This window comes from Anas acuta, chromosome 4, assembly GCF_963932015.1.
Source record: "Anas acuta chromosome 4, bAnaAcu1.1, whole genome shotgun sequence".
Classification (NCBI taxonomy): Eukaryota; Metazoa; Chordata; class Aves; order Anseriformes; family Anatidae; genus Anas; species Anas acuta.
Genome location: NC_088982.1, coordinates 16336979 through 16364077, shown reverse-complemented (window position 1 = coordinate 16364077; position 27099 = coordinate 16336979). Strand labels below are relative to the sequence as shown.

The 27099-nt window shown below is 36.5% G+C and overlaps 1 protein-coding gene across 1 annotated transcript; it reads right to left on the bottom strand.

Annotated features, from left to right (window-relative positions):
* Positions 1 to 2182: 2182 nt before the first annotated feature.
* NCAPG (non-SMC condensin I complex subunit G) lies at positions 2183 to 26529 on the bottom strand. The gene is made up of 21 exons (XM_068679995.1): positions 26208 to 26529; positions 25495 to 25704; positions 24364 to 24592; positions 23223 to 23368; positions 22240 to 22324; positions 21297 to 21489; positions 19042 to 19191; positions 17039 to 17179; positions 15896 to 16019; positions 14209 to 14298; positions 13896 to 14075; positions 13445 to 13555; positions 11224 to 11343; positions 10210 to 10446; positions 9701 to 9882; positions 6834 to 7008; positions 6281 to 6442; positions 5278 to 5449; positions 3744 to 3836; positions 3219 to 3294; positions 2183 to 2556 (listed from the first exon to the last, which is right to left on the bottom strand). The coding sequence occupies exons 1-21, from the start codon at positions 26316 to 26318 to the stop codon at positions 2430 to 2432; spliced, it is 3114 nt and encodes a 1037-aa protein (XP_068536096.1). The 5' UTR covers positions 26319 to 26529; the 3' UTR covers positions 2183 to 2429.
* Between the last annotated feature and the right edge of the window lie 570 nt (positions 26530 to 27099).

The window sequence follows — 27099 nt, the reverse complement described above, 5'->3', positions numbered from 1 at the left end:
CACGCCAGCTGTGGGGTCAGACTGGGTTGTTCAAGGGTATTGAGCCTGGTCTTGAAAACCTCCTAGGACAGAGTCTGAACAAACTCTCTATGCAACCGGGTGCACTGCCTGTTCCTCCTTAGACCTGGCCTTGAGCTTATGGCCATTGTTTCTTGTCCTTCCATCATGCAACAAAAAGCCCCAGGTAACTGGGCCCCTCCCAAAGTCTCCAGACTGAACAAACTCCCCAGGTTCTCCTCACATAGGAAGTGCTCCAGCCCCATTACCAGGTTGAGGGCCTCCACTGGACTCACTCTAGTTTGTCAATGTCTTTCTTCTATTGCCACCCACCAGTGAAACCATATCCACAGCAGAGACAGCCACTGACTGAGAAGCTTCAGGGAAACCCGATCTTTTAGTGCAGCATTCCTGAAGAGATTCCAGGGACAGAACCTGCATATGTGGCAAAGCACAACAGCACAGCAAGGCAAAACTGAAGGTCTTCAGTTTATTCGGGAAGGCATTCACAAAGAAGCCTTTAAGCATTTTTATTGTTCCTGTTTTTCCTAGAAACTCATTTTAACCAAAATAACAGAAGGGACTACCAGCAGTTGTTGAAAGTGTATTAGTGGCAGAAGAGTGAACCACTCAGAAAGAATACTTTGAGAGGAAATAAAACCAAACCACTAATATTTAAAGTACAAGAGAAACTTTGATTGACAATCAACTGGAAAAATCAAAAAGATATGCTACACCCTTTTGAACTATGTTCAGGCAGCATTCAAGGAGAAAGGCAACGTCTCTGATCTCAAGTGGTTGCATGCATGCAAATTCACGCTGGGAACACAATTTGAAAGAAAAGAATTATCAAAAGAGGGAGCTCAAAACTTCAAAATTCAGTTTAAAACGATGAATAAAAATAATTCATCACAGTTACATAAGCCTCTGAATAGCAAATATTGCAGCACAAAAATGTGTCATGGCATGTTGTGGTTTGAAAGATTTCCAACAAAAACTGAAAGGGATGAAAAGCAACACAGTTCTGTCTGTTTTCTATATGCAACTTTAAAATAGGATAGTAGTTTGGGCACTACACTTTAGAAATGCTACTTTTCACTTCTGTTGTCCCTAAGCCATTTCAGAGAAATACCAAAGATCATAGCAATATATTGATTTATCTTAAACAGAAGTTCCTTAGAAAGCTGTACTTGACATCAGCAGTTGATATGCACATGTTGAGCAATCGACAAGTTTTCTCTGACTGCCTTGGAAATTATCTAAATTATAACACAGAAGGATATGATTGACGGTGTTTCCAAACCAAAACCCTAACATTTCCAGAGTAAATATGCTCAGCCAACAGTGAATATTTGGCACAGTTTGATCTTCTATTGTCTCTGCAAACTTCTGATTTTTCCTTGTCATTAACAAAAAGGTTTTGATCTTCAAAGTTATATACCAATCACAGTTGTCTGCCACTGTAAAGAGATAACATGCAGACCTTAACAAAGTGGTTGTTGGCTTTTTGGGTTTTTGTTCGTTTGTTTTTTTTTTTTTTTCCTCTTTCCTTATCAGATCTTATTTTGTACCACAAATATTTTTATGCTTTTAGAAAAGCACATCAGTGATTTTATATAACAAGGCCAAAGTCATAGAATCAGAGAATGGTTTGGGTTGGAAGGGACCTTAAAGATCACCCAGTTCCAGCCTCCCTGCTGTGGGCAGGGATACCTCCCACTAGACCAGGTTGCCCAAAGCCCCATCCAGTCTGGCCTTCAGCACTTCCAGGGAGGGAAGTGTCCCCATCTTTCCTGTAGGTCTCCTACAAGGTCAGTAAGAGGCTTCCAGGCTTTGATTTGTAGAATAACAGCTTTACCATATTGACGTCATTTAAAAATAAAACAGACATTTATCTCCAGGAAGCAGAATTCACAATTAAGGTGAAATCTATTTTTTCTAGATAGTCAGCAGGTACTCAGGCCAAGAACGAAAGAAAGAAGGTGCATTAAAAGCAGGTACATTCAAAAGTGCTGCCATCACACACAACCACTCCAGCTCAAACATTCTGTCTGAATAATGTTAAATATAAAAACAACTTTAAAAAAGTGTAAGTTGGCAACTGTTAAGTACTTACCACCAATAGCAATTTTCATTTGCAGATAAAAAGCCGCCTTCTTTTTAAAGTAAAATAAATAAAATCACATTTTGTTCAGGCAATATTTTAATGGTTATTTTATTACAAGAATGATGTACTTCACATGGGGAAAATAACCAAAAGCACTTTTTTTAAAAAAAGTTCCTTTTTAAAAAAAGTTCCTATAAAAATCTGGAATTATAAAAGATTCAATACTGAAAGAGTTAGATGAGACTAAAAACAAAACAGATCTTACTTTTTCAAGTCTGCTGTTAACTACTAGCATTAGCGAAGGACATTTTCTCTCATTTTGTCTTCATTCATCTGCTTCCCTATGCAAAAGGCTTGAAAGATTCATTCTTGTTTTTTCAAGTGCTAATGTTTTTGCTCGTCTTGAAGGCCTTGAACTGGGCACTGGGACTGATTCTGGAATTTCATCATCACTGAAATAGAAAATATTTTAAATTATGACCAGAAAGATTAGGCAAACTAAGAGTTTGTTAATAGAAAATCTTGAAGTCTGTGTATAACAAAATCTTGGTCTTAAAGAGCAAAAGTACTGATTTTGTACTTAGTGGGTTACTTGCTTGAAAAAGACATCACAACTGAAGCATATAAAATTACAGAGATTATATTTTAATCCTGTAAGATCTCAAGAGAAGGAATGTCATGCGTATATTCATTTATCACTCATTTCTAAACGTTTTTTAAATGTAGAAAGACAGGAACAAAAATAGCAGCCAGAAATGTGGTGGGGGAAAAAAAAAAAAAAAAACAACACAAAGAAGTCAGAATCCTTCACAGAGCAGTTATTAAAACAAAAAGCAATTGAAAGAGCAATGCAACCAAAAACTTATCTTTTGACAGACAGAATGTATGTTAACTGTATGTAGTAAATATACCTGAAAATTAATAATAACATTTGAAGTCTTCAAACCTACTATTACATTTCAAACATATCAGTTTAAAGAAATGCTTTTTCTTAAATATTTACTTTTACGTTAGGTTTTGAGAAAGAAAAGTATTCCTTTTCTAGTGAGGAATTAAATTGCTTTGCTGGAACTGCTAGAATCATGCTTTTGAAGGTGGAAAGTAAACAATTTACCTTTCACTACCAGATTTTGCACTTGCACTAGTTTTTCTTCTGCTCACAGACCTCGTTACTGCTGCTTTTCGTTGTCCTAAATATAAACAGAAGTCTTTTTGCATCACATTATTTCTTTTGTTAAACCAGTTTTGTATCTTTTCCTCAGTGTCTGATGTTCCATTGAAACATATAACATGCAGTCTCCACATTAGATGGAATATTTTGTTTAGACAATACAAACAATAAAAAGCCCATGAGATAATACTTCTCACATAAACATTTGCACATTATTGTAAGTGGCTGTGACCAAATTATCTTGATATTCTGTAGTCACGGGGAGTATTTTTTATTTTTTTCCTTTTAACTCTTCTTGGGAAAGACTAACAGCACAAAAGCCTCCACAAAACAGATTATTTTAATCTTTTAATAACTTTTTAAAAAACAGATTACAAAGACTGAATTGTTTAAACATAGAGAGAGGTTCATAAAAAATTATTTTATTTAAAAGAGATAACATTATAGCCAGAAACATCCAGTGCATACCTCTGCCAGTTTTGTTTCTTGTGGATTTCAATTTTGTAGTAGCTTTACTTTTAGCTTCATTAACTGGAGTATGAAGAGCATCTCTGGTATTTTCTGTTAAAACAGAATAACGCATGCAGAAGTCAATCATCTCTCAACTTATCATATGTACTTTAAAGTACTATCAGTACACTTCGAACATTGGCTATTATATAAAGAGCCATACAATTTTAACTCCACTTTTCCTTAAACTAGAAATGAATTAATAAGACAAGAAAGCAATGTAAAACGTCACTCAGTCATAACACTGTCCCATCATAGGTCAATCATGTATAAACTACTCCTGACAACTATTTAGCCCTCTCTTAGTATTTCTGACAATTTTAGGAAGTCTTTTTCTTCAGCAATGTATATTACTGCTAGGAAGTTGTTTGTTTGATTTGTTTTGTTTTTTTCCTAATGTCAAATCTAGATCTACTTTGCAGCAATTGAAGTACAAAAAGTAAAGGGTTTTGCTCACAGCTATCATTTCCATATTTGAAGAGGTAAATATTGGATTATTAAAAATAAAGCAAATTTATTTAGGTGGCATTGAAAGAGAAAGGAAACAAAGCTTTTCTCCTACTGCTTGCCTAAAGTGCTCAAAATTCTTCTTTCATGAGAAAATCATACCAAAATACTATTGGCTGTTAGCAGAAAATGGTTCAAATAGAAAGTTGCTTTCTCAAGACCAGCTAGCTTCTCTAGCTTCCCATCCAATAAATATTTCAATACAGAAACATAGAACATTAAAAAAAATAATAATTTGACACTTTCAGAAGCAACAGATCAACGCCTTGAAATAATCCACTAGAAAATAAGCTTGTTTTAAAGGGGATATTCTGCTTAAAACAGTTGCATGTCAATATCTTTGATTTATTGCTTCAGGTAAACCTAAACAAGTTTCATCTGATTCCTTTTTTAGGCTTCCAGCAAAACGTACTCTGCTAAAGCATGTGCTTTAAAACATAAGCTTTTCAGACAGCAGAAAGTCTTCCAGCTACTTTCACAAATAGCAATAAAAAGAAATCTGGCTCCAACATATGAACTAGTAATAAGGAAAGACCAGTGTCAACAGTTTTGGTGCATATCAACTGTACATTGCTATAATACAGTCTGCAAAAAGTACAGGCATGGTAATTCCATAGTCCATTGGAGCCTTGGTGACTCACATTTTAAAGCTGAGTTAGTCAATACGATTTAGCAGGCAGATGAGTATGTCAAACAGCTTTAAAAAAAAGCTAATACTTTTGTCAAAAAGAAAGAACTGTAGGCTAAGACTCGAAATATACTGGTTAAACTAGAACAATAAGGAGAATAAGAAATCAGAAAAACTGATCACAAAGCAATAAAAAAGAAAATGCTTAACAAACGTATTAAACGGGATACATTTTTACTAGTTACCTTTTCCACTTGTTTCTTTCAAAAGTAGCTTCATTTAGGAGAGAATAAGCTAAGACTTATTTTCATACACTCACTCACTTGTACCTACTGAAATACACCTCTCCTGAATTACCTTCTTCATTTCTAAGGGTGTCTGCAGGTAACGTAGCGCCAGTTTCCTGCGTCCCTTCAATGAGGCCTGTTTCCTCTGTCTGTTCAGAGTGGCTTTTGCTCGCATTAGCGCCTTTGGTCAGGTTCACCTTGATCTTCTCAATCGCTCTTTGACACAATTTATCTTTCACTTCCTGGGAAGAAATACTTAACATTAAATGCTACTTCATTTTACAACCAAGTTTACACACTAATAGGATTAGTTAAATTTACTCTAAGAATGACAAAAAGTTTCACAACGTTGATTACTCTAGCTGGAAGGTGAAACACTTTCTCCATCAACACTGGGCACAGAAACTCCAGAACAATTCTTATTTTAATCTTTTTAACCTGAAAAAGCACTAAAGTTATAGGACCTTTCCAGGTGAGTCCTGGAACATTGCTACTTCTTGATGTTATGCCCAGAGGGATCAGGACACTCCAACATTTCAGCATAACACCGTCTTCCTCTGTCCCACTCCCAACTTTTATTTTATATTTATCCAGAAAATGGATAAATGTAAAAGCTTTCACATCAGATTTGTAATCCCTTCCTACTTCATCTTAAACCAAGCACCCTTTTCATGTTGCCTAATGATCTTAGGGTTACAATCCAAGTTAAGGCATAAAATTTCAACTGTTAATTATTAATAAGCCATGCAAACTGTGAAAGACAATATTCAATTTTATTTACATTTAAAAACTAAGAACCAACTACACACTGGTTACTATAAGACCTTACAGTTTTGAACTGTATCAGCTTGGACAGTTATTGCTATCTATGGTAGCTGAAATACGAAAATCTGATCTGAGACTACTGTATAATTTACATAAATAACCTCATCAAAAATTAATTTTTCAAAGACTGGTTAAAAAAAATAATTCCAATCACATTGTCATAGTAAGCAGGCACTTCATTTTTAAGCATTTAACCATTTGATAGTAAAATTAAATAAAAAGCAAGAACCATGTTATTTATGCCCTACCTCTAGAATCTCATCAAGCAGAATCAGAAGATTCTCTGTGGAAGAGCTACTGAGTTCTAACATACTTAAAGCTTTTGCATAAATACGAACATCTGGTGCAGTTGGGTCCGTCAAGATTTCATTGCAAATTTTCAGTGCTAAACTATCATGCACTGTGAAGTCCTGTAAAGGAAAGAAATCAATACCTGAAATTTTTCTGAAAATTATTTACCAAAGAATGAAGTCATGCTGGTTTAAGCAGCTAATAACTAACTTTACATAGTAAATATTTTCTAAAAATATAGTATTTTGACAATGTACATGAATGTATTTTTAAAAATATTTTTCCCTGTACAGGTAATTAAGGATGGTGCAAGTTCCTGCTAGCATTACTTAATTGTAAGAGAGGAGGGGTTGGAGAGAAGGAGAATGAAGCTAAGAGTTTTCATTGCCTGTACTGTCAGTTGCTTAATCCAGACTCTGACAGTAGGAATCTCAGAAGGCCCAACAAGCAGCTAGCAGTTCTTAATCGCTAGACGCAAATACTGCTTTCTTTCAATTTAACCCACTGTACCTGATAGTCTAGGGACTTTTTGACCCGAGGGTTCAGTCCACTTGGTCTGGTCAGGTCCACTAATAGTTCAGAAACATTACTGGTATCTACTTCAGCCAAAGGGGAAGCTGCAGGAGCATTTAACAGCGTTCGCAGAGTTGGAAGGTAAGCTTCTTCAAAGCATTCCTGGTTAGACCTGTTTCAATTGAGTCAAACATTAGTAGCACAAGGAGACAGAATTAAACATTAATTCATCCCTAAATCTTCTCCTCTATGATTAAAGTTTACAGACCCATTACAATATATTTTAGCTGTCAAAGCAGCGGGGGAGCAGCCAACCTTATTAGAGACAGGCAGCAGGATCAAGACAACAAAACGCTTCACAGAACCAACTCCTTTTACATTTCAGCTCATTGTTTTTTCAAGGAAATTTTAGGTAGCACTTGTATCTCAAACAGTTTGGAAGTTCATCCTTACCACTAAAAGCCTAACTGATATATACAGATGGATACTCTCTCAAGGGACAGAAATACACTTCCCTATATCTTTATTTTTCTTGTGCTAATTCCTCCTTCCTGCTAGTATTTTTCTTTAGGGGTACATATCTCACTGTAAGAAAAACAATGAAACCTGGCAAAGAAAGGTGGTGATTAACAAGATATTGAAAGAAATACTTGGGTTTTCTTCTCAGAAAAGCTCGCAACTCCTGCCAAGCAAGCCTAAAAATCACATAGATGAACATGGTTTTGCAGCAAGTTGTCTAAAGGTGTAGTTCCATAAGATAGGTAAAACAAATTAATAGGAAAGTTGCCAAAAATTACAAGGTACTGGTTGGTGAAGCAAAGTTGTGGGTTTTTTTTAAACCTCAAATAATTGTTCACCTCCTATTTGAACCCAACTAACTGGGGAAGAAAGCTAATGAAGTCAATAATGATTTCCAAAAAAAAAAAAAAAAAATCAGCTTGCTTGCCACTAGGTGCAAGTCAAATGAGCTGACCAAGACTTTGTGAGCACTATAACTGGGGCAAGAAAATACAGAAGCAAAAACTCTCCCATTCAGCAGTTTTATGCTTTAAATTGGCTGAAGTACAACTGAAGTATCATTCAGATTATTTCCTGCAAGTTAGAAAAATAAAATAAAGTCTAGTAACATATAGGCACAAGGCAGAACATTTTCCTCTGAGGCTGCCAGGGAAATTATTACTCTTTAATAAACATTCCATGAATAAGAATTGTTCACCAGTTACAGGACCTCGTCCCTGTTACTAACGTGCCATGCCATTCTTCTGATATGACAGAATATTACTTATAAAAGCCAGCAGCAACATTTGTTTACCACACAAAGTTCAAATATTAATTTTAAAAATTAAGCCTCTTGACTGTATCTGATCACAGGGAAAAGTCAGAGCAACATGCAGAAAACAAACAGAATTTAAAAGTTCAGCAATAGATCAGAACCAAAATTAAGCACAAAACCCAGCCAAAACTCACACATTTGCCTTCGTTTTCCTTTTCTGAATGGCAACTTTGCAGACTGCTCTGAATCAGCTGCCACAGGGTAATTAATAGTTCCCTTCTGAAAATACAGTATTGGTAACTGAAGACACTCCATGATTCATCTTAAAATGAACCATTTGTGAGATCCAGAATGCAGGTAATGTTCTGGACAGAAAATTAATGAGGTTTCCTAGTTTAACAGAGATTCTGAATTAGTGAGCCAGACTAAGATTTAGGATTATTTTTCCTCCATTGATTTTTCTACTTTTTGCTCAAAACATGCAGCCTACCCCAAAGATCATCTGTGAGGTGCAAAGAATTGTCTTGTTCACAAATAACTTTGAAATACACAGAATTACTCAGGTGGGCCTCAGTGAGACAATCATTAGGACTCATAATAAAGAGAGAGATACATAGGGTCAGAAGACATTCACAGGTCAAAGAGATCACCAGTGGTATAAGCTTATGCTCATTATTCAGTATCAAAGGTATTGGAAGCATACAAAATTAGGTTTTTGTTACCTATTTTCAATAGCACTTAAACAGGGAAAAAACACACTGAAGTAGACTGGTTGCTTTTCCCATCATTCTTCTGATAACAGCAAAAAATACTCAACCTGCCTCTCCTTCCTGACAACCAAGTCCCCTTTGAACTATGCTAACTCTAACTGTGGCAATTTATACACCACAAAAACTTCAATTTGTTTTGGAAAAAATACATAAGGTACCACGTAACATTGCTAAATTAAATCTTAGCCATAAAAAAGAGGGGAGAGAGGAGGCAGAGAAAACCCCACCAAGTTCAGACTGGCAAGAGCTGAAAATTAAGTCAAAAAACACTTTGAGCAAGTAAAAGGACTAGAAAATTATTATTTAAGCTCCTACCCCCTTAGATAAGCCCTTTGCCTCCTCTGTCCAGTATCAAACTAAACAGAAGATTTTGAATCTTCTGTGGATTTTGTTTGGCATATTCTTTGGCTAAGAAAACAAACAAAAAAACAGCCTGTTTCTTTGAGAACTTGCTGGACACTTTATTCTATTTTGAACTATGCCTCATAGCTGCTCTTAAGTGACAGTTCAAAGCCCACCTGTAGTGTTCAACAGCATAAATAAAGTACATCTTTTAAAACTAATCTTTAAATTGAATATCCAGAAGAACTGTTTCACTCAAGCAGTCCTAGGAAAGAAAAAAATAGATCACAGAAAAAGAAGGAATTAATGGAAAGTTTTCAGAATGGTCATAGGTTGAGTTTACATACATTCAAAAGTAATATGCACAGGGGTCTGAGCAAGACCATTAGGTCTAATTTGCATTTGTGCAATTTGAAAATGGTTGCTAAAGCTGCTAAGACCAACGTACATTTTCACATAATATTTTACAAAGGCCATACCTATTTGCATAAGCAAATAAAGGGAAGAAAACTCCCAGACAATGCCTAAGCTGAGTATCCTCTTCAGTCACGGGATTATACCACAACAAAACAAGACGAGAAAGAAGTTTGGCACTATTCAGCCTCCCGGAGAACATGAGTTTGGCTATGCCTTCTGCAGCTTCTGTCCTAAGTTCTGAAAACTGAAGAAAAAAATTATCATATACACAGCATACCTACCACAGTGTCAGCATTTTCACTAATACTTTGTAGTAACAGTCTACATCCTATTGCAACTATCAGTTCTCTGCATTCATGTATTTGCACCTGCAGAGAATTCAAAAGTTGGCTTAAAAATAACACTAGTCAGTATCAGTGGAAAACTTATATTGTTTTAGGGCAACTATTCTAACATTAAACCATCCAGTTACACATAATGTAATGTTCAAATGCAACATAATAGAATGGAAAGCTTTCTGTCAAAATTATTTTAGAACAAAAACAAGGCATATTCTGTAATAATTTCTTACCTCGCTGTCTAAAAAACTAGAAAGAAGCTGTAAGAAGCTCTGAATCGTAGCAGTCTCTTCTTCCTTCTCTGTTGTTTTACTTTCTTCCTCACAATTCTCATTTCCACTTTGTACGTCTTCACTTTGAGACTCATCGTCTGGTCTGGCTTTGAAAGGCTCAATCCCAAAGAGCATCAGCTGATCAAAGACTGCCTTTAAAGCACTAAGCTTTATCTTTATATTATCTACTTGTAAAACCTAGGTTTAATAATGAAAATACATCCATAATGTTACAGCATACCAATATTAAGCATAAGTAGATATTAGCTTTTTTTGCTTCAGCAAGATTATTCCAAGCACTATACAAAATTTCCCAAATTAAACAAAGTTCAGACTCCATGAAGGTATGATATTAAATGAAGCTTAAACTGAGATTTATAGTATTCTGAGAATTTCTCAACTTATCTATGTAATTTCTATTACCAAAAAATAAAAAATAAAATCTGACCAACTTCACTCACAGAGGGCATGCGTGTACCATGCATGTATGAGATGTAACCTTATCGTTCAACTTTTATGCAGACATTGGACAAACAGAATCCTCCCTAAACAATCTACTTTCTAATGAGACATAACTAAAGGCAGATTGAAAACATTTTGCTAGTTTTTCAGGAACTCTAACTTCTGCTGATGGCTCTAGCATCTTGTCTGATGAGAACATGCTATCTCCACACCTTCAAGCCAGGGTTTGAAAAGTAGACATCTGATGCTCAACTGATTGTATAAAAGAACATTTACTACGAAGATAGCATAATTCCAGCATCTCCCATTCCATATATTCCCAATCCAATATTTTTACTCATCAGAAAAATCTACATGAAACTACACTCTCCAGATCCAGATCTTCAGCAAATCAGGAATCATTGCTACTCAAGTAACATGTAGGATAACTTGTAATAGTAAATAAAACTACTCTTGGATCTCTTGGATCCAAGTCACATAAGCCATCAGTCTACTTCCCATCAGAAATTTTACCTGTAACAGCAATGCAAGGTGTTTTCGGGCAAATTCTTTGCTCTGAAGGCCACAACAACCTAAACACAGAACCGCCATGTTTCTCACAGCTGGATGGACATCTGCTATGCCAGGAAGTATCTGGAACCAGTAATATTTAATTTGTAATTGAAATACATAAATTGAAAATAGAAAATCGGCTGCACTGTTTAACTTTTCCTTACCCTGAAACTAGAAATAACGTAGTACATTACAGGATTGGAAATTGGTAAGTACTATATACTCTGTTTATCAAGGCATAAACAGAAACATTCTGAGTATGCTGTCTGAAGTCAGTACTAGAAGAATGGTTCACATGAACATTGTGCTTTGCATTTGTTTTAATAAACATTTGTTTTCAAACCAAATCAAGTTGACCACTCATTGTGAAATGAAAGACAAACCTACACATTTCTTCATAAAAGACATCAGCATTCTTGCAGAGAAACAATACCCAATTCCAAATTGCAAAATACAGATGTGACTTTCATTTACTTGGAATAGTTTTGAGAAATCAATGGTAAGAATCCACATGAAAGAAAAGAGAGGCTCCATACAGGAAGCATGCTACAATGATGTCATTCTATACTTTGGCATTGATTGAAGAGTTTAAGTTTAAAAAACAACAAATAAAATATACTGAAGCATCTGATATGTGAAAACCCATTAGTAACAACAAAATGAAAGCAGGATCTTGGAGAAAGAAAAGTGGAATAAACAATGAATGTGAAAATTAAAGACCTAATTAAGAAGGGGTCTGTAGGACACATCAAAACTGATTTCTTAGAATACTATTATACATCTGAAAGAAATCAGGTGTGGTTCCACAATATTTAAGCCAATCTAAATTGGTGTTGTAATTTTCTTTCCAGTTTGCATTTTAAGAATGCCCATACTGAGTCAAATCATCTGGCCCATTGCCCTGTTAATAACAAAGATCAAAACCAAATTCCTACAAAGTATTACATAAACAGGCTAAGTAGATTCTTCCCAGGAATTCTTGACGAGGTCCCAGCAATTCGCAGCTGAGACATCAGAGCTGTGAGACTGTTCTATCTACCTAATTTCCGTAATATTTATTTTTATTGAACTTACTCAATATTCCTTAAAATTTATGCAAGAGTTCAGCATGCACGCATCCCGTGACAAAGGATTTCACAGATTACATATTAGGAGAAGAATCAACTCATTTAATTCATTTGTTCTGAGCTTGCTAGTTGCTAGCTTTATGCGGTGAAGTGATCATCCAATCATTCACTTTCTCAGATGTGAACCTAAGTCCTCTTTTTTCCAGGTTAGAAAAAGGTAGCCTATTTAGTCACTCTTCATTCAGAAGCTGTTTTGTAAATTTCCTCGCTACCCTTCTCTTGACCACTTCCATTTCAAATATAACCTTTCTAGACAGAGGGGATAAGAATTGCCTTTAGTATTCCGATGGTGTACCACCTGTTCATACAGCGGCACATTGCTTTTTTCCCCACTTTGTTCTCTATTACCCGCACAGGAAAGAGTTCATATCTTCTTGAAGCTGCACACTCAGCGATAGCTAACATTCTAAGTTATTTAGGAACATTTGTCCTAAAATCCACACTCCTCACAACTAAAACTAAGTACATTTTGCAGACTGTAAAAGGCCCACCATGCGACTGCATTCATTATTCAGTACAGAAATGTTTTGCTCTTCAAAGGTGCCAAGAAAACAGAGGCACAAATGCTCTACAATAAAACAACTTTGTACCAGGCAGGGATGAAAGAAAAGTCTACAAGGGCTCCAGCCTCTTTCCGATGAAGTGCTTTTGACTAGCTCCAAACAAAGGTACCTTGGAGTTCTTTATTAAAGATGTCATACCTTCAGCTAATAGAAAATTCAAGTAATTGAAGTACAAACAAAGGCAGTAAACAGATGCTTAAGCAGCACACTAGAACTCAGCACTGTCCAACACTGTCAAACATTAGTCAGCTATTTACCATATTCCCATTTTATTTTAGTAACTCTGCTGCATCCAGTTCTGATGTAGATTCTGAGCTCAGAACAGCATATCTGGACTGCAACTCCAAGACACCTGGTTTTGGTAAGGCTTAAAGGCATCACACTAAGGTACAGCACAACTCTAAAACAATCACGAACCATCCTGCTAGCACCTAAGTGCCAACTGTGACATACCTATTTTTATCATATAAAGCAGTATTTATTATTACCTACCAAAGATTCAATTAGTTCGTTAATGGTTGGACCAATTCCTTTAGAAAGGGATATCATCTTCAGAAGCTCACAACACATCAACAAACACTTCAACAGTGTTTCAGGATCATTCTTCAAGGTGAGTCAGGAAAAAAGAAAAAGGTCATTATTACAAATGGTGTCTGTGATGAGGAGAACAGGGACATTAATCATGATTATTTGCTACCCAAACAAACATTTCCTGTCCACTACACATGATTGGCAAGATAATTAATCAAAATTAATCTGTAAGCAATGATGAAAAGAATCAGTTTCATGTTTTCAGTTGGTTATATTAGTAAATACAGCAAAAGCAAGATTCTTTTAGAATTCTTCAGTCATCCAAGGACAAAAAAGAAGCTTACTGTAATCCATTTTGAATAGACATCAAAACACAATTAGCATTTGGTAATACAGGAAGGGAAAAAGAAACCTTTTCCACACGCATTTCTTTAATTTCAGGTTCCTCTGCTTCTTGTATCAGATTGGCTTTTGTGTGTTCCAACTCAGTTATTTTCTCTTTTAATACAGATGCTGTACTAAAATCCTGAAGAGAAATGCATTCTTCCAAAGCTGCTTTTGCTTCAAAAAGTTTCACTTTTATTTCAGCCAACTGAAATATAAAGTACAAGGAAAACATAGCAATATTATAACTTATGTTATATCAGCCAACATTAGTCAATAATGCACATTTACATAGAACTCTTATTTGATAGAGTAAAAAATATTTTTCTTCATTTCCCTACCTTAACCTGTCGCTTTCTTATTTCAGAAGCTTCAAGAGGCTGTTCAACAGAAACAATCGGCTCACGAACCTCTGAGATGATTTCTGCGACCTGTTGTTACAATCAGAATATTAGTGCAAGTAACTTCAGCTTAGATGTCAGATCCGATGCATTTAATTTTTACAAACTTAAGATACCATGCTTCTGAAACTTCTGTGCAGTTTTCCTTAGCTGTTAAGTCACTGCAATAGGACTTATTTGACTGCTATTCAATGACAAGGAGCCTAACCATTAAAGTCCAGTGTTTTCCACTGTTAGGCAAGTATTTAGTATGTTGAGTGTTTTCTACTATCAGCTAAGTAAACAAGAAGATAGAAGACTGCATATCCTTTAATACCCTTTAAGTTATGAATTTCTATGCAGACAATTCACAGGCACTGCCTCCTCTAGGTTTGAGCACACATTTCAAAAAGAAAGACTAGTAACAGGAGTAAGGGTTTGTTTTTCTGTTAGTATGTTTTTAAATCTTACTATTTCAGTCAAAATACAGCTAACACTATCATTTAAAGGTCTATAAACCACCACATTTTTTAAATATATATATAAGCATATATATATAAATATAGTATATATATTTAAATACAGTACATATATATTTTATTTATATATATACTATATAATATAGTGTGTGTGTGTATATAGTATATATATAAATATAGTATATATTTATATATATATATATTATATATATATATATAAAAGGAGCAATATAAGTAATTGAATTCCAAGCCAAATATATGCATAAAACTGGAAGCAGAACTAGTCTGAGGGTTTTTCAGTTGATTAGAGGTTTCTTTAAGGTGAGGCACACTATGTTAATAAAAAATTAGATGAAATATAAGGAAAACTAAGGAGTGCGATGAGGACAGTCTTAATTTGATTTGCCTTGTATCAGATTGCCTCAGTTTAACTTCTGTTTAACTCAGTTAGTTTTAGCTTTATCCAATAAACAGAATGTATTGAATCAGTGCATTTCACCAGCACATTAGAAAAGCATACATTCTCTGTTATTATCATAGCTCTAAAATTACTATGGCTCTCCCAACATAATCAGGGAACAAACCTATACCCTAGCTTTACCCACTAGACTGAGGCTTTCCAGAAGTGGTCTCTGTTCATAAAGTCATTTAAAGTATTTGAGCAAAACCAAGAGTCCATGTTTCAGGAGTCAAGTTGAAATAATTATGCTGCATATAGGGACTCTGCTATATAAAATATTTTTCTTACAAGGATTTTTAGAACTGCTCTCAGCTGAGAAGAGGGAAGAAAAATCTGAAGTCTGGAAACACATACTATCCTTATTTTGAATGTTCTAGTCAAAACCAGTTGGATCTAGTATGGCAAAGGATTTTGAAACAGGCTGTTGAAGTGTAATACTTTCCTAATTTGAGGATTACGTTTACAAAATCAGCCAAATACTCTCAAGACAGAGCTCTTCATATCTTCATGAGCACAAAATGCAGCAATGCCAAGAAAAAAAAAAAAAAAAAAAAAAGGCGGAGGCTGGTATTGCAGGGAAGAACATAAATATGTTTCCAAACTAAAAATATTTTAATTCCTGATATTTCATTTACGAAAATTTATAAATGCTGTTTGATGCACAGAGAAAGCAGAGCCCAGAGAACAATGAGCCTTTGGAATTACTTACAATTTGAATCCTTCTGTCATCATCCTTAATGATACTAAGTAATCTTTCCACAAGCAGAGGCACAAGGGCTGTTGAAGTGGCAGGCAGAATGAGAATCTTTTGTAAAACAAGTAACAGATGCTTTCTGCATTAAAGAGAAGAATAAAAATAAATCTATTTGCTTATTCAAGAAAACTGAAGATATTTAAGAGCTATTATTTTACCTACTTTGAGTTAGTGTTATGAATATATTAAAAGAGAAGCTTATCTATACAACTATTTAATTGCTGAATGTGCTTTTGTAATTAGTAGTATTTATCCTCTCCCAATTTCACCTGATACCTCTCAATTAGAAAATGCTGTTGGTTTTTTTTTGTTTGTTTGTTTTTTAAATCAGTTCTGACTATTGTTGAAAGAAAGTCCATTCCAGTAAAAAACAGTGAAAGCATTAATAGTATGGAATGCTTCCACAGAAATTATCTGGCTGGAAACTTAGAAGAAAAAAAAGAATAAAAATTAAACTATCCTGACAGTCAGGCATTACACAGAATGAATTCCACTGAGAGTATAAGATTGTTACCATGTTTGTACTATCACAATTTCTATTTTTCTGAAAACATATGTGATGGTATGAACTTTCAAATTTATTCCTTTACTATTTCACATGCAGAGGCCATTCAAACTATAAGATCATCATCTAACTACCTCAGCTAACAGTCCAATTCAGCTTGACATCTAAAACATCTGTACCTTTCTAGGCTTTAGCAAACGGGGCTTAAAACTCAAGAAACTCACAGGCTACCTACTACAAGTCATCTGTAAGACTATGATCCATTTATGTCCTCTTTTTTTTGATATACTAAATTCCAAATGAACAGACTTGTAACTTCATAATCTCAAGAACATGTTACAAAAACAACCAATTTTGGTCTCCCCAGACAATGTTATATATGCATTAAACCTCATTTTTCCATAAAAGCAAGCATGCAGTACTTCGCACCCTTTGGGTAACAATTCCATTAAAGAGACAGTGCCTTTTTTTCCCAACTATCAGAGAACCATATTTTGTCTATTTGATGAGGTCATTTTCCCAACAGAGACTTTATGCCTGTCCACAGGCATGTGTCATAAGCCTAACAACACAGATTTTCTATTTAAATTTACCTTCCTCCCTCTTCAGTGGTATCCATGCAGCCTATAATATGAATCAGTTGCTGGCCTATAAATTCTTTTGTCATCAGATTTTCGAAACAAGTGAAGTCTTCTTTTTGTTCTTCACTAAGAACTGGCATACTTTGAATGTAACTGAATAGAAGCAGAACAGATAAATTACTTCAGAATCACTGTTGGAATGAAAAAACACATCACAAATACATGTTCAGAAATGTTACACTGCCTACAAGAAAAAAAAAATCACTAAAATATATATCTTTTAAATTATGTATCTGAGCAAGTATGCCAACACAGAACAATCTGTTGTCAGATGCACACAGCCACACAGCACAGAAAGTGTAATCACTGTCTTGTTTATTCATTTTCCTACAGTCACTGTTCTTTAAATTTTATCTCTTAAGTTGAGCGTGTAAGCTCAGAAAATCCATCCTGAAGCGTATGACAATTGTCATATAGTGTATGACATTCGATGCTGGATATAATGTAATACATAAAAAACAAATTTGAGCTTTGAAAAATATGCTTGTTTTTACAGATGCTTTGTTCTGCATATACTTTTCAGCAACAGCTAAGTTTAGTGATTTTTTTTTTAATTCTTCAGAATTAGGAAAAAAGCTTAGCACATAGCTACTATTTAAGACCAGCTGAAATTATAACACAGGGCAGTTGCTGATCATTTAACAGTAGTGTAATATGCAACAAATAATAATGAAATACTTAAGCAAAGCATACAATCCTGTATTTGTTCTTACGTGCCAGTGACTTGCAGTTTCTTGCTCCTCCTGATGCTTTCACAGTGCAAATAAATCAAAGACTTCACCAGAACTATAAATCTTAATTGAAACAACTGTTGGCACTACTCAATGAACAGTTTAACAGTTGATACTACAACCAAGTACCAGCAAACCTAATAAATCTTCCTCAGTCTCTTCCTTAAAGGGAGTAAGATTAGATGGAACAAGCTTTTTTGTTTGTTTGGAGAGCAAATGTTTTGTGAACACTTTAATTATGAACTAGAAAACTTTTACGCACCAGACCACATCCACATTTCTATATTAAAGAAGCACAGACACTTTATACAGTAAGTGTTTATGAAAGACATTAGCACATTCAATGTGGAAAAGTAACAATGATTCACAGGAGTACTATTAGCATATTACCACCCTACTGAAGAGAGAAGAGAATATGCATTATTAAATTGGAAACATCTATCAAAGTACTACATTCTTCAGCAGAACTGATTTATAATTGCTTTTGGAACCTTCACTCTACATTTTACAAGTGTAATACCTCAGTTAAAATTTCTCAGCATTCTCCACACTCATGAAATTTGAGCAGAGCTTATTAAGACTGAAAACTTTTCTAGATGAGTATCCCACTGAGACAGTAAAATTTCCTTTCTTCACTTAGGTAGACGATTGACTTCTCAAAATATCCACAGTTGCTCCTTTGTTAAATTTGTAATTGGCTCGTTCACTGCCTTAAAACTTGAGTTCTTGGGAAACATGGCTGCTTGAGCAGGGAGTCAGAAGAGAATGGACTTTTGGTTTCAAAAACACTTCTGGGGAGAGTAACCAGATTTTTGTTTATTTTCACAAGTTACTGCAACGAACAATGTGTCAGTTTCTGCAAGCTCTTTGCCACACATACAGCAACCTACATACTAACTGATGGACAAAAGAATAGCTGCTTATTACAGAACAATCATTCTATTAGCTTTAATGACAAAGAATTATATGCAATCAATTTAGAAGTCCATCTTGCTCATAACTATTAAGTAATGAGAAAACCATTTTGAAATACTCTACTTTTTACAGTTTTTGTCTAAAAGAAGTAAGTCCTCTCAGAAAAATCTTTTTAAAAATCCCCAAAATGACTGTTCCAACAGAATTTTTGTTTTGGAGGAAGCCTGAGGAGTTGAAGCACTCAACGTTCTCTTTTTTAAAAATATCTATTTTTTGTGGAATGCAAGAAAGATTTAAAATGTAACATACCTTAATAAATAATCTGCATATACTGCCGTTTCTGGCAGTATCTGTTCTAGCAAATCGTCACCTTCTTCAGCTTTTGATTTCAGATGTTCACAAAGACATCTCCAATATAACACATTCTCAGCTGTTAAGTCTTCCAATGGAATCACTTTTCTTAACAATAAAATAAATAAATGCAGAGAGAGAAATAAAATACAGCCAAAGACAATAAATGCAAAGAAACTGACAATTTCCTAAGCAGAAAATAAAACCCTGTCAGAGATGCTCTCTATAGAAGTACTTATAGACAGACAAAAATAACTTCTTCCATAAATAAGGACAAAGAACAACTTGAACCTCTGACTGCATTGAACTTTTTAGCGTTTTAGATTGATGCTGTTCACATTCAGTATTTTAAATCAAGGTTTTCTGTTTGCAGACAAACTCCGCTCAGCCCTTCAGATCTCCAAAAGCAGACACCTAGGTCTAACTAACTCCATGAAGCATTGCTATGTCTCTGCAATTCTGGAAAACTAAGCCCCATTAAACTGCAGAAATGCAATAACTGCACTAATTTTCAGCTTATCTTTGTGAATTGTTTATTCAGTTCTTAACAAAAGATTTTCATAAAACATTCCTGTAGCAATTATAGTATGTCAAACACAAAAAGTAATTAACTGCTTCTCAACATCCTCTGCAAGTTTATCCTCAGTTTATCACTCATAAGAATGGCACTACTTTTCCACTATAAGCTAAGCATGTGTTATTTGTATTCAGAAGCAGAAAATTAAATTGTACATTGATTCTACCTCACAAAGATGCAGCATATCACTGTCAGTGGCACTTCAGCATTTATCATTCACTAGAATCCCACCTTATTTGCAGTCTATCAGTAAAAATGTTGTTTTCCCTTTAGGTTTCTCACCCCACCTACCCCCCCCAAACAAAAAGCACACAACACAAACAAAACCACCTTGGCAATATGTGGATGAAACTTCAAGCTGTAGTCAAAGGCATGATGCAAGAACTTGCCAAACATTTTGCATAAATCAAGTAACCTCATTAAAAGCCGAATAATTTCACTGCTTCTCAAAAGGTCATTAGTCCAACAGATCTATTTCTTCAAGATACTTTCCTTTAGAAAGGAAGCATTGTTTTGTGGAGGTTCAAAGTCAGACTGAGAAGTCCATAACTATATATATTTTTCTTTTAAACTTCTTAAGATATTATAGTATATATTATATTGGAAATATGCCAATAACTTCCTGTAAGGAAGTTATTTCCCCCGTTATTGGGGCTACTTAAAGAGACAGACCTGCATCTGTAGCTTTGGGGTACAATGCATCTAGCATCTACTGATTTCAAAATATTGGTCATAAGCTACTACAACAGAATGTGAGACACTTCACATGATGGTATTACATTTTTTTCCCCAAAAAACACAGAATAAGTTTTTGTTAACACTTTTTGATCAGGGACACATCATTTACCAGCTAAGATTTCTAACACTGTTAATAACCATACCACTCTGGTTTCTTCAATTAACTCGAGCCATTTCTTCTCATACCATTGTGCTCCCCATAGTAATTTCCCTATAGTTTTCAATTCATTTTTTCCCCTTTCATTTTATCTTTATGGCTCTTAATATTTATCAAGACATCTTCGTTGCAGCTTAGGAGCTTACAAAGTCAAATTGTACTAAAAGTAAACATAGGAAACCAAGCCTCAAAGCTCTGTTAAGCTCTGGTAGTACAACTGAAATACTCTCAAAAGAAGGCTGAAAAAAGATCAGTAACTGTATTCTGATGGATTTTCCAACCGCTACACAGGTAATGGTAGCAGCCACAGACTGTGCTGCCCCTAGGCCAGCAAAAAAAGAACAGAAGGAAGCCAAGGAGGACTAGAGAGAGGGGGGGGGGGGGGGGGGGGGCTCTTCAATACCACAGATTAAGAGAATAAATTACAATTTTGCAGGTGTAAACTAAAGTATTGCCTTTAAGCTGTACAGACAGCACAGGGAAGTAAAAGAAAATAAGAATTAGTAAGTCCTATCGCTCGTAGTAGAAATTGCTTTGTTGATGAATTTACTCCCCTCTTGAACTCAACCTAGTTTAAACACTTAAGGACACAAACACCAGGGATACATCATAGCTTACACTACAGTATCAGTCTCCTTATAACAGGCAATAGTTATTCTGCTCCCCATTCAGATATAACCTTTAATATTTTTCTTATATACAATATGTATCTTTCAAGATCAAGAAAACCAATCTGCATACCTGCTGTCAAGATTTTTACAGTTCTGAACGTTGTCATTAAGTGGAATTAATGAAAACACAGCATTCAGTACTAGAATGGCCACTTCTGGGCAGTTTTCCACATCCAGTCGATGAAGCAATTCTAATACATCCCCTTCAGTAAACTGTAACCAGGCTTGAAGCAATTTCTTCTTCATTACTTCCTTAACAGCATCTAATAATATAAGAATTTAAACAATTTAAAATAGGTGTAGCTCAATGTAGCATAAGAGATCACTCAGCTGATCCTCTCCATCATTGCTATCAAGAACACCATACGATGTCAGGCTAGCCAGGAGGAAAGGTAACTCAGAACACATGCACATGTGATGCTCCTTTAAAAGCTCTGGTTACCAGTGACCATAGTACTTGTCTGGTTCTCCAGGGGCATACACACTTAGGCCACACCTCTCAAAATTCCCAGGCAGCATATTACTACACAAGGAAAATTCTCAGAGTAAATTCCAACAGGTCTTAGTACAGGCCTCCCAAACAAAATACCTGTATAACACAGTAACACTCAGTAAACTGTGAAACTGATGTGTATAATTACTACTGTTGCAAAAAAAAAAAAAGTCACTTTCTACCTAGGCAGGTCTAATTCTCTGCCAGACACATATGACCTTTTGATGTTTTGGCAACAACAGTACACTCAATTGTGGGCATGTTCTGAATGGCTCTTTATATAAAAATGATACAGCACTGAAGACATCAACACAAATAAAGCTGCTTCACTATCAGAGGACTGGAAACCAAAAAGCTGTAAAGTAGAATTTCTTGCGCTTAAACATTTCCTGACATCTCACGGCTCCCTTTGAGCTCCTTATTACTGTCATGACAGCTTCCACATAAATGAACCCCACTACATCAGAAAGTATTCTGTCAAACATTTGTATTAATATATTTAAAAAGGATGATCTCTTACCAGATCTGTCATTAAGTCCTTGTTGCAACAATTTTACTCTCTGTGCTATTGAGAGAGCTCTCACGTGAACTTTTTCTGCCAAAACCTTAAAAAAACACATATTAAAATACATTTATACAAATTTTAATAACTGAATTTGTGAGCTACCCATGGGTCTAAACTCTCAGATTTATCCATCCACAGAATATGCAAGGCAGTAAAAGCCTGCAATGCAATTGTGACAATAAGCTAGTAAACAGATTCTAGTTCATGGAAGAAAATATATAATGCAGTTAACAAATAGCTCAGAAGCTTGGCTACTCAGCTCATGTGCGACACCTGGATATGAAGACAGGTCCAAGAGCACTTAATACCACCAATGAAATAACTGCAGTATGTATTTTTCTGAAAGGCCACTAAAGGAGAAACAATCTAAGTTAAGCAAGAACGGATTAGGTTGCATGTGAAAAAAATGAAAATTTTGTTAGACCTTGTCCTACAATTTCTAAGGTGCCTGACCAAAAAATGTACATGTCATATATATATGTATATATATATATGTGTGGAGTATGTATATGACAGCATACATTCTTGCCATTTACCTCTACTTGTAAACACAGGTAACACAGAGTGATTGGGATACCAAAAAATGAAGTATTTTACACTAGCACTGCTGTGTTTCTCACTTCAATTACCTATTACATAACAACAGAAGAAAAATAGCTTTGCAAACATCCCAACATGTATGTAGAAAATAGCAGACTATGAATAATGTACTTTTTACTTTCTGATCCTAAAGAGCCAAGTTCTATCAGAAATGTAATTTTTATCATGCAAGTTCCTGAAAACTTGTATTTAATCAGTATTCTCTCCCCCACCCCTTTCTGGTAAGTGAAAATGAATTATTTAACTGGTATTACCATTTAACCAGTGAAACATGATAAAAGATTTAAAGCCTTTCCCTAAGCCAGTGTTTGAAATTAATTATAATTGATGCAATTTACCTCATATGCCAGCTTTCTGACAGCTTCCTTTACATCCATAGTGCGACCTACAATTTTTGGCAAAGTCCTTGCTGATGGAGCAATACATGACAGCACTGCACGTCTCACTTCTGAATTTGAATCATTTTCAAGCAATGTGTTGTAAACTGAAAGTAAAATAGTAATAAGTTTTTGTAAGAGACTTAAGAATTCACATTACAGACAAACAGAACATACTTTAGAAAAAGGAGCAGGTGTTGTTAAATTCCTTCAGGTATATATCTCTTGCAATACTTTTGGTTATATTCTCACCCCTTCTTCTGGCAAAAAGTTAAAAGCAACAAAAAAATTTAAGTCACAGAATACTTGAACTCTCCTTCTTGCTCTGGGACTGTTTTGATTCACTATGAAATTTATACATTCATAAGAAAGAAACAAACAAAACATTTATAAAACAATTTCAAAGAAGGTACTTTAACAACAAAAAGAACCCAGCTAACTAACATACTCTAACTTTAAAAATCTACAGTCCACCTACCATAGCGCTGACCCTGGAGGTAGGTCTAATCAAGAATCATACCGTCCAGAAGAGAAATCCACAAACGGCACAAAAACAGCATAAAGAAATCTGGGTTCTAGAGGTACTAACCTCTTAAAAAAAATGATTCACGAGCAAGATGACTCTTCTCAACAGGAGTCAGGGGCTAAACATACTTAAGTCAACAATCCCAATAACCACTTTGCCTCTCTGATATAGCTGACTGCCATCATTTGGACAAAAATCAGCTATTCTATTACTATTTCTAATCCTCTAGGTGTTTTCATACAAATTCAGGTCAACTAATAGTCAACAGCAGATTCAGAGGGTCTGAACAGAGCAAGAACACATTGTATCTTCATCCCAACTTGCAACACACACCATTACCTTTCCTATCCCACAAAAACCACAAAGTTCACAGAACAGCCTGAGCCCACTGTGATTTACACCCCAACTCTTGTAAATACAACCTCCACTCACAAGGATCCACCATTTACTAACAATTGCATGAAGAATACCTCTAAGAATGGCTTACTCAATGTTTCAAAAAAAAGTTTTAAAGTAAATTAATGTAAATCAACAAGTGTTCTTCGTAAACAAAAGAAAATAAACAATACTACTTACTATTAACAACAGGACAGTTTTCATCCTTAGGGTCTTGAAGTCTCGACAGGGCCAAGACAGCTTGAATTCTCACATTCGAAAACTTATCTTTAAGTCTAATCATCATAGCTTCATTAATTTTATCAAATAAATCATCGTCAATCTGAGCATTCTCTGGCATACTTCCCAAAAGCTTATTAACAAGCTGGCATGTTCGAAACCTAACTGCATGGCTGTTTGCATTGTGAGACTAGGGGGAAATGGAGCAGAGTGGGGAGGGAGGAAAACACAAGAAAGTATACTTATAACCACGTTTCTTACATTTCCATCACAAGGTTATTAATATAAGAATGTAACATTCTATGTATAACGTTAAATATGCATTTCTATGTTTCAAAAAACCCTTCCTATTTTAATAAGATTAAAAAAAATTCAGAGCACAGAAAAACATTTATGGCCCACCACATGTAACAACGGTATTTTACATAACTAGCAATGCCTTCACAAAGGAAGAAACATGCTCACCACTCAGTGTAAACTCCACTACACAAGCTAACTTAATCCTCTGTCTCCATAAAACATTAAAAGAAAAAGAAAACAGTAACAACAACTACTGATGTTAGCATTACCAATTTTTCTGTGTCAAAACAATAGCTTAAAAATTAACTCTATTTCTGCTTTCATGCTATTGGAACTGGTGGTCTTCTTTCTACGTATAACTCTTGCAATAAGCAGAGATTAATAATACCTGTGCCACTCACACCTATGTGAAAAATCTTGTGATATTTTTACTTGTCAGTGAAGCAATATAAATTAATTTCACACTTATAAATGCGCCCACAGTAAAGCCTTTAATTACACACCTGACTGCCAAATAAGAAAACAACCCATATTTTCCCAGAGGGTTAACTTTTAAGATCTGTTTTGCAGGGGGGAGTAATGAGGGGTGGGCAGTTTGGTGTTTTTCCAACCCCTTTTTTTTTTGTATAGTGCGTGTACATGCTTTTGTTTTGTAAATCATAAAGCACTAGCCTTTCCTTTCTTTCACTTTGAAGTTTCCACTTTGTAGATAACGCCATAAGCATGAGAAAATTTTCCTCACCGTGTACAGTTTCAACCTGTCATGTTAAAGATATAATAGTATTACTGTACCTCAAGCAGAAAGTTAAACACATAATTCAGAAGCAAGTTATCATCTTCTCTTTCCTCGCTACTCTCCCCTTCCTCCAGTTGATAAAAGGAAGTAACAAATTTAGCCACAAAATTGATCAGCTGCTCCACCGCTGGCTCCCGTTTGTAGATTATCATAGCATACTTAAGGAAGTGAATGAATTTTTCATGGAAGTCTGCCTTATCTTCCAACTGAAAAAAAAAAAAAAAAAAATCAAACCTCAGTGAGCAGTAACTACCAGGCTCATCCTTCAAAAGCAGCCTTTAAAATACGGTTTTATAATCGGCGCCGTTCATTTAAATGCTTAAAGCGCTGACGGCAGCGGTTCGGGTATAACAACACGGATTATTTCGGGTGGTTTAGCAGCCCCAGTGTCGGTTTGTTTCCACACAAGGCTCCGTCCCGGAGCTGCCGGTCACTTGCTGCAGTGTCGGGACCCCGCCGGCCACCCTGTGTCCCTGTCACCCGCTGTCACCCCGCCTGCTTCCCCACTCCCCGAGCGCCTTCGGGCCCCTTTTTCCCCTCTCGGCTCGGAGATTCACGCCCCAAATGGGCTCCCTACAGCAGCCTTGTGTGTCCTGGCTCATCCTTAACCGCAGGGCTCCTCTGCGGCACGCTGAGGAGAGACAAGGCTGGAGAGCCCCCCCCAGGGCACCCCTCCACCAATTCTTCCTCCTCAATTCAACCTTCCTACCTGGTTGTAGGCGCTCCTCAAAGCCACGACGAGCTTGGCGTGGTTCTGGTGCGGCTTCTGCGCCAGCCGAAAGGCTTCCTTCACTTCCAAAGGCTTCTTCGCCACTCCCATGGCTGCAGCCCCTACCCGGATCTCCCCTCACGGTCCCTACCCCAGGCTCCCCACGGAGCAGGCAGGCGGCAGGAGGGCACCGCAGGCTCCCCTCAGGCTCCCCTCAGCGATCGCCGGCGCCGCGCGCGCTCCCCGCCAACGGCCCCCAGCTTCAAAATCGGCGCGAGCGCCACCGCCCGCTCTCGCGAGAAAAGCCGGCGGCGCGTGCACGGCTCCGCGCGCGTGCTCGCCTCCGAGCACGCGCGCCCTGAGGGGCGGGGCGCCGGGAAATGGGAGGGGGGGGGGGCGCTGCGCGTCGCCGCGCCTCTGCCGGGCGGGCCAATGGCGGGCGGGGAAATGGCGGGCGGGGCCGTGCCTCAACCCGTGTGCCGCCATCTTGTGGGGAGCGTGGAGCTGCGTGGGGGCGGTACTCGCGTACAGAAAAGGAGGTTTAGAAATCAGCTGAGGCCAAGGGCAGGCGGAGGGAGGGGGTGGAGACGTTTGGTGGGGGAGTGACCGCTTGCTTTACGCTGGGGTCGTGGCCAGGTTGGAGGGTTTGGGATTTTCTCGTTTTAGGAAGGCGTGAGGTGAGCTCTCTGCCTGTGCTGGTACACGCTTTGTGACTGTTCTATAGCAAGGGCCAATAAAAGCTGAAATTAAAAGGATGATGGGTGATCTATGAGGTATAGAGCTACTGGAGTGAGTCCAGAGGAGGGCTATGGAAGTGATGAGGGGACCTGAGCACCTGTCTGCGAGGACAGGCTGTGAGAACTGGGCATGTTCAGGCTGGAAAAAAGACGGG

Bases quoted from the DNA above. Each gene is read 5' to 3' on its own strand.
- NCAPG (XM_068679995.1), bottom strand. From the start codon at position 26,318: ATGGGAGTGGCGAAGAAGCCTTTGGAAGTGAAGGAAGCCTTTCGGCTG. The intron at 16,020-17,038 runs GTAAATTTAAAT...TCTTTAATGCAG, and splicing joins ACCACTGAAGAGGGAGGAAG to AAAGCATCTGTTACTTGTTT. The intron at 7,009-9,700 runs GTATGGCCTTTG...CAATTGAAACAG, and splicing joins TTATTTGCTTATGCAAATAG to GTCTAACCAGGAATGCTTTG.